The following is a 12,595-nucleotide window of genomic DNA, read 5'->3' as shown; positions in this document are numbered from 1 at the left end:
TCTACTAAAATTAGCACTTTTCTCAGGCTGTGTAGGTAGGCTACAGTAATTTCACTACATTGCCATTAAAGTGAAATAACTGAGCATAAACATTATAGAAAAAAATTCAGATGCACTTAGAGGCTTTTGCATCAAAACCCTATTTGTCATTTTTTAACCTTTACTCTTAAAAATAAAGGTTCTTTTTGGAATTGATGGTTTCATGTGAAACTAGGTAAATGTTCTTTAAATTATAATGCACTCTTCAGAATGTTCTTCACAGTAAGAAAAACTATTCAATGAAAGGTTATTTGGGGAACCAAAAAAAAAAGAAGATTATTCTAAGGCTGCTGCAAACCCCCTTTTTGATCTTTTATTTTTATAAACTATCATGCATAAACTATTATATATGGGGCATTAAGACAAACTTTCGTGTAATATTAAATACCTGAATATACAAATGATAACTTAAAAAGTCTACAGTTAGCCTAATTAATAATTTAACTCAGTAGAAAGTGTCCTTTTAGTTAAATTAGGTAAACATTACATTTGTGCGAGAGAGAGAGAGAGAGAGAGAGAGAGAGAGAGAGAGAGAGAGAGAGAGAGAGAGAGAGAGAGCGCACAGCCAGCTCTGACGTTGAATGACTCATGCCAGGAATGCTCATTAAATCGAGAAAAATGCTGGGAGAAGGGGCGTGACTTGTTCTTCAAAGCTCCTGTCACCCAGAGGGGCTCCAGATTCCAGCTCAGGTGTTACAGAGCAACACGCGCCGCCCCACGAGACGCGCTCAGAGCAACACGCGCGCACAGCGGGCCGGGGACAGAAGTGACTCTGACAGACGCTTGTGTGAAGTTACACACCAATGGCGTTGTCGCGCGAGAGTCGTGTCCTATTTCAGCTGAACAGTTTCTGTTTGTCACTGGAGCAGATCACCTTCGCTCAGCGTTTGCGCACCTGGCCAACCCACGCCAATGAAGTCGTGCTCCTACACGCAGTCTGAAAGGCTCTGGAGCGGATTCAGGTTCCCGTGCCTATTGTGGATTTAAACCCCTCGCGGGGTTTGATACATGCAATTTGTGACTTTTTTTCTTCTTTTCTTCTTCTTTTCCTGGATTGATGACTATTATGGAGCTGCCCGGGAGATGTGTGTTGTTCGCAGCGTTCCTGATGAGCGTTCCTCACTCCGTGCGTTCAGGTCAGTGTTTTACGCATGTAAACTATTCACCCAGCAGGTGCGATCAAAACAAGTCATCTGGTTATCAACCGAAGAGAGACTCATGGTGTCTAACGAGCTGGAGAGAAAGAGATGGGGATGATTTAAATATGCAAAACAAAAACAAACTTTGCATATACATATACACACCCAACATCCAGATGTGGCCGAATCCCACCAATTTGCAAATTAATTTTGCAATTGCAGAGTATTAAAGCATGTTAAAAGTCCGTTTAATTTGTTCGTGTACTATAATTGCATTTTTTAAAAGTGTTTGTTTATATGTTTATCAGTGCATGGGTTATTCAGTGACTTTAAAACGCCATTTTTTTAAAATATAAATGTGGATAAAATCTTAGTCTTTCAATCTCGTGCAACCCAAATCGGAATTTTGTTTCACAACATGCATAGCTAAACATATCTAAAATATATCAATATCTAAAAGTTTTTACAACGGAAGGCCCCCAAAATGTAATAGATACATCTATAGGCTATAATGAAGTCATAAACAGCGCCTTGTTGATTACTTACAAACGCTAGTCAATTAAATTGTAGTCAGTAAGGTAATCTATTGGATTACACTCATTAGGTATTCTGATTACTTTCGGATTACTTTTGACCAAATTCATAAAATATATTTTTTTCCAATCTTTGTTTTCAACATCATGAAGTGTATTACATTTTAACCAACTAAAGTTTTGCAAACTGGAGTTCCTGAAAAAACTGCATGGGGATTGTGAAGTGATGAAAAGCTAATGATTAATTAAATCAGAAAAATTTCAAATTAAAGTTTTTGCCTCTCCATTCTGTATTCACCTGACTGGCTGGTGTGTGCCGTTTCATACAACTAGAAAAAATGCCAACTCCATATAAGATGCTGGATTTTTTTATAAAAAATAATTTACAAGAGGAAAAGGAATTTTAATAATTGAAGCGAATCAATATATCTTGAGAAATTTACTGCCATTTTGTAAATAATACTCATGTAATCTATGAAAAAGTAATCTGATTATTAGCTAATCTAGTTCTGTTGGAATGTGCGTTATTTTACAATCAGTCAATTTGTTTGTGTATGTGTTATAAAAAAGTTGTATTTCTATTTGTATTTTATATGTACCAGGATGTGAGAATCGGGTGTGTAATCCACGCATGGGGAACCTGGCAGTCGGGCGTCCTGTACAGACGATTTCCCAGTGTGGCTCGTCCTCACCAGAACACTACTGTAGGCCTGTCTACAAAATGAACAGATGTGTGTTTGATTGTGAGGTGTGTGATGCTTCAGTACTGCACCGCGCACACCCGCCTGCGTCCATGACAGACTCACCCTTCAAACACCCACCGACCTGGTGGCAGTCCGCTCAGGGTGTTGCCATTGAAACTCTAAAGCTGGATCTGGAGGTGGAATTTTACTTCTCCCACCTAATTATCATATTTCGGTCACCACGCCCTGCTGCCATGGTGATAGAGCGCTCGCAGGACTTTGGACGCACATGGAGTGCTCTGATGCTGTATGCACACAACTGCAGTGAAGTGTTCGACCTGGAGGATGGACAGAGCTGCACTCAGAAATACTCCACAGCAGAGCCTTGCAGCAATGGAGAGGTGAGAGTGTTCGTTCACTATCTCACAGAGGAGATGCATTCGTGAGATGCATTGTTGGGTAAATAATGATGATGACCTTCTTAAAGGATTAGTTCATCCAAAAATGAAAATTTGCCAAAAAATTAACTCACCCTCAGGCCTTCCAAGATATGGATTTTTTTTCTTTCATTGGGACAGATTTTAAGAAATGTTGCATTACATCACTTGCTCATCAGTGAATCCTCTACAGTGAATGGGTGCCGTCAGAAGGAGAGCTGATAAAAACATCACAATAATCCACACCACTCCAGTTCATCAGTTAACAGTCTTGTAATGAAGATGCTAAACCGATCCATTATTAAGACAACATATTCTCACTCTCCTGATTCAGATGTTTTTTTTTTATTATTGGAGTAAGCAATATTATGGATAGACCTGGAGATTATGCAGATTTAAAAAAAAGTTGACTGGAATTGTGTGGGTTGTGTTTTTTTTTAATTATCAGCTGCTTGGGCTCTTATTCCGACAGTACCCATTCACTGCAGAGGATCCATTGGTGAGCAAGTGATGTCATTTGTTCAGATGAAGAAATATAATTGTCTACATATTGGATGACCTGAGAGTGAGTAAATTTGTAATTTTTTGGGTGAACTAATTTTTTTTTATTTAATTAAACAATGAGTCATTTTTGACTTCTCAAAAAAAAATGTTAACCTGAATGCATTAAGTTACATAAATATTTAGCTTTTATAGTGTTCAATTCCCACTAATAACTAGTACTAAGATTTTTTTTTTTTTAATGAAAATGGTAAGGTCATTACTGTTTTATTGTTGTTTTTTGATATATGCATCTGTGTGTGAGCAGGTCATTTACCGTGCACTGTCACCCTGGGACAAACTGGATCCGTACAGTACTGATGCCAGAGTCCTCCTTGGTATCACTAACATACGGATACGTCTGCTTCAGCCGCAGTCCTGCTCCTGTCAGCAAAAACTCCCTGATGCCAACATGCCCATTGCCCACTATGCCATCTATGACCTCATTTTAAAGGGAGGCTGTTTGTGCCATGGACATGCAGACCAGTGTGTGCCTGCTGGTGATCACCAGATTACACACACTCCTGTTAAACACATGGTAAGTGTATAGTGGGAAGAGTCATTCTTTTATACCGTATGCTTACAGAGCATGGTATGAAACAGTCCTAATATTCAAGTTATCAAAAATAATTGTAATAGTTTGAGTTTTAATTAAACATCACCAACACAGTTTTGGACCTCATTGACTTTCATCATATGAGCAAAAACAGTTCCTGCTCTACTGAAGAAAGAAAATCATACAGGTTAAAATGACACAAAAGTTAAGAGCAGATGACAGAATTTTTTGAGATTTCATCCCTGTACAGGAGAACAGTGGCACTGTAAAATAAAAATAAAAACGGCAAACAACTTTCCATTATTTGCGGTTATCAACATTCCCAGAAAACATGTTTCCCGTATGATTACATAAACCGTTCTCTTTCGCCTCTCACTCTCAAGTCTTTGTTTCAGATTATATAAGCCATGTGTTTGCTGTTCATTTGGCTCTCTATCTCTGTGGAGAGATAAAACTGATAGCAACCGAAGGATAAAAAGACAAAGTCAAGCAGAAAAACAACGGAGGGAGGAATACTGATAAAGCAGAGAGAGGAAAACGAGAGGGACTGCATTGCTCGCCTCTTTTGCTAATTGAGTTGTTATTGTTTGCATGCTGTGATCAGACAATAACAGCAATTAGTCTTACTCGCTCAAACACACACACACGTCAGCTTATCAAAGGTTAAACCGTTTGATCTAGAAGACAAAACACACACCCCGTGCCAATCGACAAGCATGCACACAGACATACACGCTAGCCACCCAGACATGCAGACAAACATGGTCGCTGTGACATGCTTTGTCCATCCACACTCATAATATGAACACGTGCTCACACGCAACCCTTGTGTGCCCCTGCAGGAATGTTTTGGTTAGCAGGGAGAGTATGTGCGTCTGAGTGCGCTTCCTCCCATATTATGATGATAAACATGTGAAAGTGTTTCAGATGCCAAGGGAATGGAGCGCTGCCAGTTTGCCAGTTTCTCCCTCTGAAGCGCTCATTTGTCCTTCTCTTTCTCTCCCCAAGTATTTCAAGAATTCTTCTTTCGCTTGTTTGTTTTCATTCCGTATTGGAGAGTGACCGATGATAATTATCTGTGCTTTCATTTGAAGCATCTCGACGGATGGCTGAGTCTGGGATATTAGCATTAGGTAATCATGGACATTGAGGGCGAGGAGGATGTTTTTATACAGGACCGTTGAGCGAGAGATTGAGCACATAACTCCTAGATGTAGGAGAGAATGACTGACTGTAGCAAATTAAAGGAATTAGGGCTCTTTTCAAATCTCTAATCAGTGGTAGAGTGATAATAAGATGGACTGTTTTAGCAAGAATGACTAGATGTTATAATTACACTAGGGTTCCAAAATTTGGGGGGAACATTTCTGAAGCTGAAGGTAATTGTGATGTTTTATCATGATGCATCTCGCGATTGTGGGACATGAACTCAGAATTGTGATCTATTGTTAAGAAAATTCAGAACTGTGAGGAAAAAGTCACAATTACTTATTATAAAAAAAACTACCGAATTGTGAGATGTAAAAAAAATATATATAAGGTTGGGTTAATATACTCCAATTCTGAATTTTTCTCAAAGAAGTCACTTCTGTAGAAGACTGCTATGCTCATTAAGGATGAATTTATTTAATCAAAAATACAGTAAATATTATTACACTTTTTTTTGATATAACTGTTTTCTGTTTGAATATAAAGTATTATTTATTCTTGTAACAGCAAAACTGATTTTCAGCATGGGTACCCCAGTCTTTAGTGTCACGCGCTCCTTCAGAAATCATTCTTATTTGGTGCTAAAAACATTTTTTTTTATGTTGAAATCAGCACTGCTTTTTTTACATTTACATTTATGCATTTAACATATGCTTTTATCCAAAGGTTACAGTGCATTCAGACTATACATTTTTATCAGTATGTGTGTTCCTTGGGAAATGCTTGAACCGCATTTATTAGAAACAGATTTTTTTTAAAATGGTATAGAAGTCCTTACTGTCATTTTTAATCGGTTTAATCCACAATTATAAATAATAAAGCTGCTGACCTCGAACCTTTGAATGATAAAGTCAGAAGTAGCCTAGTGAATTAAAAAATCTATTTAAACAATGTAAAATAAATAAATAAAAATAAATAAATAAATAACTAGCCAATTGGGTTCTAGTATTGAAAAAAAAGGTATTGGGAGTTGGTCTATCTTATTTGGTTTATAGTTTGGCAAAGGTTGCGGTATGATAACATATTTGGCTCTAGAATGAACACAGCTGATCTTCAACATGCTCCAGCATCAACGAAGTAAATCTCTGCTTGAAGATTTTTAACAAGCCTTTGAACTGAGGTCTGCTAAGGTGAAGGTGTAACAGTGTGTGGTTGTGTTTTCTGGCCTCTGCCGCAGGTGCACGGTAAATGTGTGTGTCGGCATCACACGACTGGGGATCATTGTGAACGGTGTGATCGCCTCTACAACGACCGGCCTTGGCAAGCAGCTAACGGGTTAACTGGAGAAGCTCACCAGTGTGTTAGTAAGTGTTAAACCAAGTACTGACGCAGACATAACAACACTGAAGGTGACCGTTTGATACTGGAAAAAGTTTAAAGAGCTGGTCCTTACACTACTCTTTAAAAGTCTGGGCTCTGCAAAACATTTTTTTATGATTTTGAAATAAATATTTTATGCTCACCAGAGCTGCAATTATTTGATCACATATTCAGTAAAACAGTAATAATGTGAAATGTTATTGCAATTAAAAAAAAAAAACTTGTTTCTGTTTTAATATATTTAAAAATGTAATTTATTCCTGTGATGTCAGCTGAATTTACATATGCTGGTAATGCTGATTAGAAACCATTCTTTTTATTGTCAATGTTGAAAATAATTGTGCTGCTCAACATTTTTCTGAAAATGTTGCCAATTTTTTTTTTCAGGCTTTTTTGATAAAAAAAAATATTTATCTAAAATACAATCTTTTGTTACCTTTATAATAAGTTTGTAGTTGTAATTCTATGGCAGGGTTGCCAGATCTGTTAAAGAGTTCTGTGACTAATAATGACTTGACCAAAACCAGCTTATGCTTAGGCTCTGTCCACACGAACATGGTTATTTTTAAAACGCAGTTTTTTCTACACTGTTTGGCTGTTCGTCCACATGTAAACACAGCGCCAGGTCACTTTTGGCTTGTGACTGTTGGAGCCAGCGCTGTAATTTCTGCCTATTGCATACTTTTTCATGTTTCTGTAGGCTTGGCATGCTCTTGACAGTACATCATAGCATGCATATGCATTTTCATGTGGATGGAGATTATTATTTTTTTAAACAAAAGAAGAAATTACTATGAAAAAACCTGTGTATGTGTGAACATGGCCTTAAATTTTAAATATGGATTTTAGAGACTTTTGCATTCGGAATTTGAGCTGCATTTGGAATTTTGTTGGTTGGTTGATAAACAACAAAAGTAAAAATAAAAAACCTTTAGATTAGTTTGCAGTATTGGACGTATGAGATGATACAGGCCATAGGATAAAAAGTCAGTCATAGAAGTTAAAAGTTGTCCAGTTTTGCAGGATAACCACAGACCTGGCAACCAATTTGTCAAAAAAAATCTGATGATCTGTAATTTGGTTATTGTTTGTAAAAACCCAGTAATTGTGTATTCATTATATAGAGTGTAAGTGTAACGGCCATGCAGAGAGCTGTCACTTTGATGAAACCGTATGGCTACGCTCGGGTCAGCGGAGTGGAGGTGTGTGTGACTGCCTTCACAACACCAGCGGCCGTCACTGCCAACACTGCCAGAGAGGTTTCTACAGAGACCCAGAGAGACCCTCGACTGCCCCGGATTCCTGCAGACGTAAGACACAATCATGCACAATCAACTCATTTATGCAGCATTCATTTAAACTACAACAAAACAGCTGTCAAAGTGTGAAAAAATTGGATGCCGTGTTCCTTATACATGGTCATATTTTTTAGTGTGTGTGTATTAGTGTCTCGGAATGAGATGAAAGCCATTAATCTCAGATTTTGAAAAGCTGCTTAAAATGGCATGTGGAGTGTCTGTGATTTCCCTGCCGTACACTTCCGTTCCTGGTCTCCAGTCGTTCTCCAGCGTGTGCATGGAAATGAGTTTTTGAGGATCTGTTTACGTGTACAGCTTGACCTAGATGATGTCAAAATTCTGGAACTCACCAGATCAGCGAACATGTCCGATGTTGTAGCACACACACGCGTGCACACATTGAGGGGATGTTTGGTATTGAATGTTGTTCCTGCTTGGAATGCTAATGGCTCTAGCGGCGAGTTGGGGCATGTTGGGTAACAAGAACAGTGATGGGATCTCAGCATGAGTGTAAACACGCTTATTGTGTATGTGGAGGCAGACAGATTAATCATCAGATGACACAGGCTCATAATTAATGACTGTATGCAAAACATCAGTCTGGTCTGGACTGCTTTGTGTCTTTCTATTCATTGAGAAACTCATTACATAGCACTAAACCCATTCAAACTGTAAAGGAGCACTAATATCTTTTGATCTGATGTGTGTGGTTTGAGTAATGATCTTCCTTTCTGAATTGCAGCTTGCGTGTGTAACCGTGCTGGTTCCACAGACTGTAACCCTGATAATGGAGACTGCGTCTGTAAGCCGGGGGTGGCTGGACCACACTGTGACCAGTGCATGCTGGGATACTGGGGTTTTGATGAATATGGATGCAAGCCCTGCCAGTGTGCTGGTGACTGTGACTCTTACACAGGAGACTGCATGATTAGGTGATTATGAAGCTTTTTAGTGGTTGTTTAATATTTTTAAAGGACATTTATTTGCTGTCATTTTCATATTATACATGAGACTAATTAACTTTAGAATTAACTTAAACTACCAAAAAAAAAAAGAAAGAAAGAAAGAAATATGCTGAATTCCAAAACTTTTCAATATATTTATTTATTTATTTATTTTTGAAAGAAGTCTGTTATGTTCACTAAGGCTACATTTATTTGATCAGAATGACAGTAAAACAGAAATATTGTGAGATGCGATTACAATTTAAAAATACTTTTTAAAATATATTTGTAAAAAGTAATTTTAAGTTGGGCCAAAATAAGTGTTTTTATTTAAAGATACATTGTTTATAACTAAAATAAAGTTGAAATAAAATATAAAAAATTTATATTAGATAAAAAATGTAAGCGTGGAAATTTTTTTTAAAATGAAAATTAGTTACTTGCCATAGCAACTACAAAAGTTGAAGTACATTAAATTACTAAAACTGAAATTAAAATAAATTAGAGCTACATAGACATATAACTAATAAATTTATAAAAATGACTAAAATTACTGAAATGGAAATTAAAACGAAAACTGAAATTATAAAAATAAAATAAATAAATTATAAATAAATACCACACTGGTATAAATTAAATATTAAATTAAGTCAGATTTTTTTGTGAATTTATGATGTCAGTTCACCTCAAGTACATCCATAGGTGTAGTTCATCTCATTAAAATGATCCAGTAAGACAATCAAAGCAATACAAGTTTCCAAATGCTATTTTTCTTCATTTTAAATGTGTGTAAGTCACATGCCAAACATCTTTAAGACTTCTTGTGCTTACTTTCTTTACAATAAAACCAATTTTATATGGAAATAAAATGTTTTATCACTTTCATTTCTTTTACAGCTAATATTATAATATAAATTACTTATAGATGTATAACCATGTGTGCTCTATGTGTGTTTGTTGTCTAGGTCTCTAGAATCAGATCACAACAGTACGGCAGAAAATCATCTGTTTCGAACAGAAGAGCTTTTCTCTGCCCTTAGTCATCCAGGTATTACATGAAAATCTTGGAGCTGATAACAGCGCAGTCTTGTTCCCATAAAAAGTTTATTGTCTCGTCTGGGGTAAAGGCATGTGCTGTTGAAATGTCATTTCTGTTTTTAGGATGTCATAGCAACATAATGAAACTGACAGCCAATACTTTAATTGGTGGGTATTTCTTTTCTTGACAGACAAATGTGTGTGCAAACAGCAAGTTCTTGGAAACAGCAAAATATTCTGCAATGCAAAATATGTTTATGGTAAGTAGCTTGTAAAAGCGTGGCTGTGCACTCACTTCACCTTGGTGTTCTGTGGAGTTGCTGTAACTGATGTGTGTGTTCTTGTGGGGTTGCAGCAGTGAAGGTGAGAGTGTTGGCTGCTCATGATAAGGGCTCTCACGCTGAGGTGGATGTTAAGGTTCTTAAGGTGTTGTGGGATAACTCGCGCCTCAGGCTCTCTCGTGGAAATCAGATTCTCTATCCCGAGTCGTGGACCTCACGAGGCTGCACATGCCCTGTACTTTTCCCAGGTTAGCAGACATGCACACATGATTTGTTAGCCCATATGAAATCTAAACATTTTCCCCCATAAAATATATATTAATTGTGGGGAACGATCTGTTTCCCTGCTGAATTCTGTGCAATGGATTTAAACACGATCAGATGTGTTAAATGGACCTCGGAGAACCTTGTTTAGATAAAGGTATTATCAAATTAAATGCAATGCAATTAAAGAGTAAATTCTGTGGAGTTTTCTGCTGAATTCGGAATTCTTCATGGAAGAATAGTTACTTGTTATAATGATATATCGGACACATTCTGATAACTTTTTTTGTTTTGTTGTTTTGCCTGTGTAGACATACTGGAAGCAAAGGTTACGTTTATTTCACACTTATGCTCATTCATTAAAATAGAAAATGTACTTTGCTTGGAGAGAATTTTATATATACATATAATGTATATGTTTATGTATATGTATTTGTGTGTGTGCGTGTGTGTGTTTGTGTGTGTGTGTGTGTGTGTGTGTGTATGTGTGTATAGGAAGAATCAGAATTCTCCATTTTCATTATGGTGTTACTAAATGCATTTATTTTTTTACTTTGTCTCTTTGATTTTTATTAGGTTGTCCTAATCAGTCTTGTTATTGTTAACTAAAACTGAAAACTATTATTAAAACTTTAAAATAAAGCTAAAATATTACATGGAAAAAATGTTAAATCTTGGCTATATAAAAAAAAGTAAATTAAGGTAATTAATTATCAATTAATTATATATATACAATACAGACCAAAAGTTTGGAAACTTAACTAATTTTTTACTATTACTATTTTCAAAAATGCAGAAATTTTTTTTTATATTGTGATATATTATTACAATTTAAAATAATTGTTTTTAAATTTATTATACTTTAAATTATCATTTATTTCTGTGATGCAAAGCTGAATTTTTAGGATCATTATCACATGATCCTTTAGAAATAATTCTAATATGATGATTCATTATCAAAGTTGGAAACAGTTCTGCTGCTTAATATTTTTTCAGAACATGTGATACTTTTGTAGGATACTTGTAGGATGAATAATAATAAAAAAAAGCTATGTTTTTAAAATATAAATATTTTGTAATAACAATATACACTACTGGTCAGTAGTATGGGCTCTTTTTAAAAATAAAATAAAATCAATACTTTTTATTCAGCAAGGATGTGTTAAATTGATAAAAAGTGATAGTAAAGAAAATATATTATTAGAATATATATTATTAGACATTTTATTATTAGAGATTTTACACCTTGTCGCTGAGGAATATAATGTAGCGATTTAGTATCTGGTCTATTTTATTAATAAAAGTCGCAGGGAAGCCTCGACAAGTTTGTGTGATCTCCGACTTGATCATTTTGTTGACTGAGACTGCTTTTCTCTTTCTGTAGGGTTGGAATATCTTGTTGTTGGACATGAGGATGTGAAAAAAGGGCGTCCTATGGTTAACATGAAGAGTATAGTGAAGCCGTGGAGCCCCAGCTTGAGCCGAAAAGTTCATCAGCTTCTGAAAACCAAATGTAGCTGAGAGACACTGAGAGCACACGTCAACTTCGCCTTTATTTGGTTATGTTCATTCTTCATGCTCCGAATCATACTAATGCTTTAAAACAGTGGTTCTCAACCGTTTTGACTCTCCTATCAAGTTGATATGCACCTCTGGTACTTCTGTTAATAATACATGAACTTTTCATGACTGTTCAGTTTTGTAAATGGGATTGTGTCTATGTGTTTTTAACTGTTTTATTTGGGATTATGTGAATATAATTAGATTAATATGATCTTAAAATTATATGATAGAATTTTTGGTTGAGAGCCACTGCTTTAAGACCAGTTGTGTGGATGTACTTGCTAGCTGTCAGATGAATACTAGGACTGTACAGAATGTATAATATATATGTATGTATGTATGTGTATATATAAAATAATATATGTAGTTTTTTATATCATAACTAACCATGTAAATAGCATGCATTTTGTACACATAAAAATACAATGCTCATATGCAATACAATGCAATTTAACTTTCCCATGGTTATGTCACAGTTTTAAGTTTATGGCATTAATATTTAAAAAATAAATTTTATACCAACCAAGACCACAAGGTGTCAGCCGATGATCATATTAATGATTGTGTACAACCATATATATATATGCATGTGAAACATGCTGATTTGTTGCTGAAACAAATAATCATAGCTTAAAAAACATCACAAAATGAAAAAAAAAAATGCTTGAAAACCACAATGAAAACTCGTCACTATTTATTTACTTACCATATTATTTTCATTACATCTTAAAGCCTAGCATATTAAAACAAG

At 35.7% G+C, this 12,595-nt stretch overlaps 1 protein-coding gene across 1 annotated transcript; it reads left to right on the top strand.

Annotated features, from left to right (window-relative positions):
- The first annotated feature begins 596 nt into the window (after positions 1–596).
- On the top strand, positions 597–12,365 carry ntn4 (netrin 4). Its single transcript, XM_026266725.1, has 10 exons — positions 597–1,175; positions 2,314–2,795; positions 3,640–3,909; positions 6,314–6,440; positions 7,581–7,766; positions 8,497–8,686; positions 9,664–9,746; positions 9,928–9,996; positions 10,092–10,265; positions 11,666–12,365. The coding sequence occupies exons 1-10, from the start codon at positions 1,097–1,099 to the stop codon at positions 11,800–11,802; spliced, it is 1,797 nt and encodes a 598-aa protein (XP_026122510.1). The 5' UTR covers positions 597–1,096; the 3' UTR covers positions 11,803–12,365.
- Positions 12,366–12,595: the final 230 nt, after the last annotated feature.

Source organism: Carassius auratus, chromosome 7, assembly GCF_003368295.1.
Source record: "Carassius auratus strain Wakin chromosome 7, ASM336829v1, whole genome shotgun sequence".
Lineage (NCBI taxonomy): Eukaryota > Metazoa > Chordata > Actinopteri > Cypriniformes > Cyprinidae > Carassius > Carassius auratus.
Note: the sequence above shows the minus strand (reverse complement) of the source record. Positions and strands in the feature narration are given on the sequence as shown.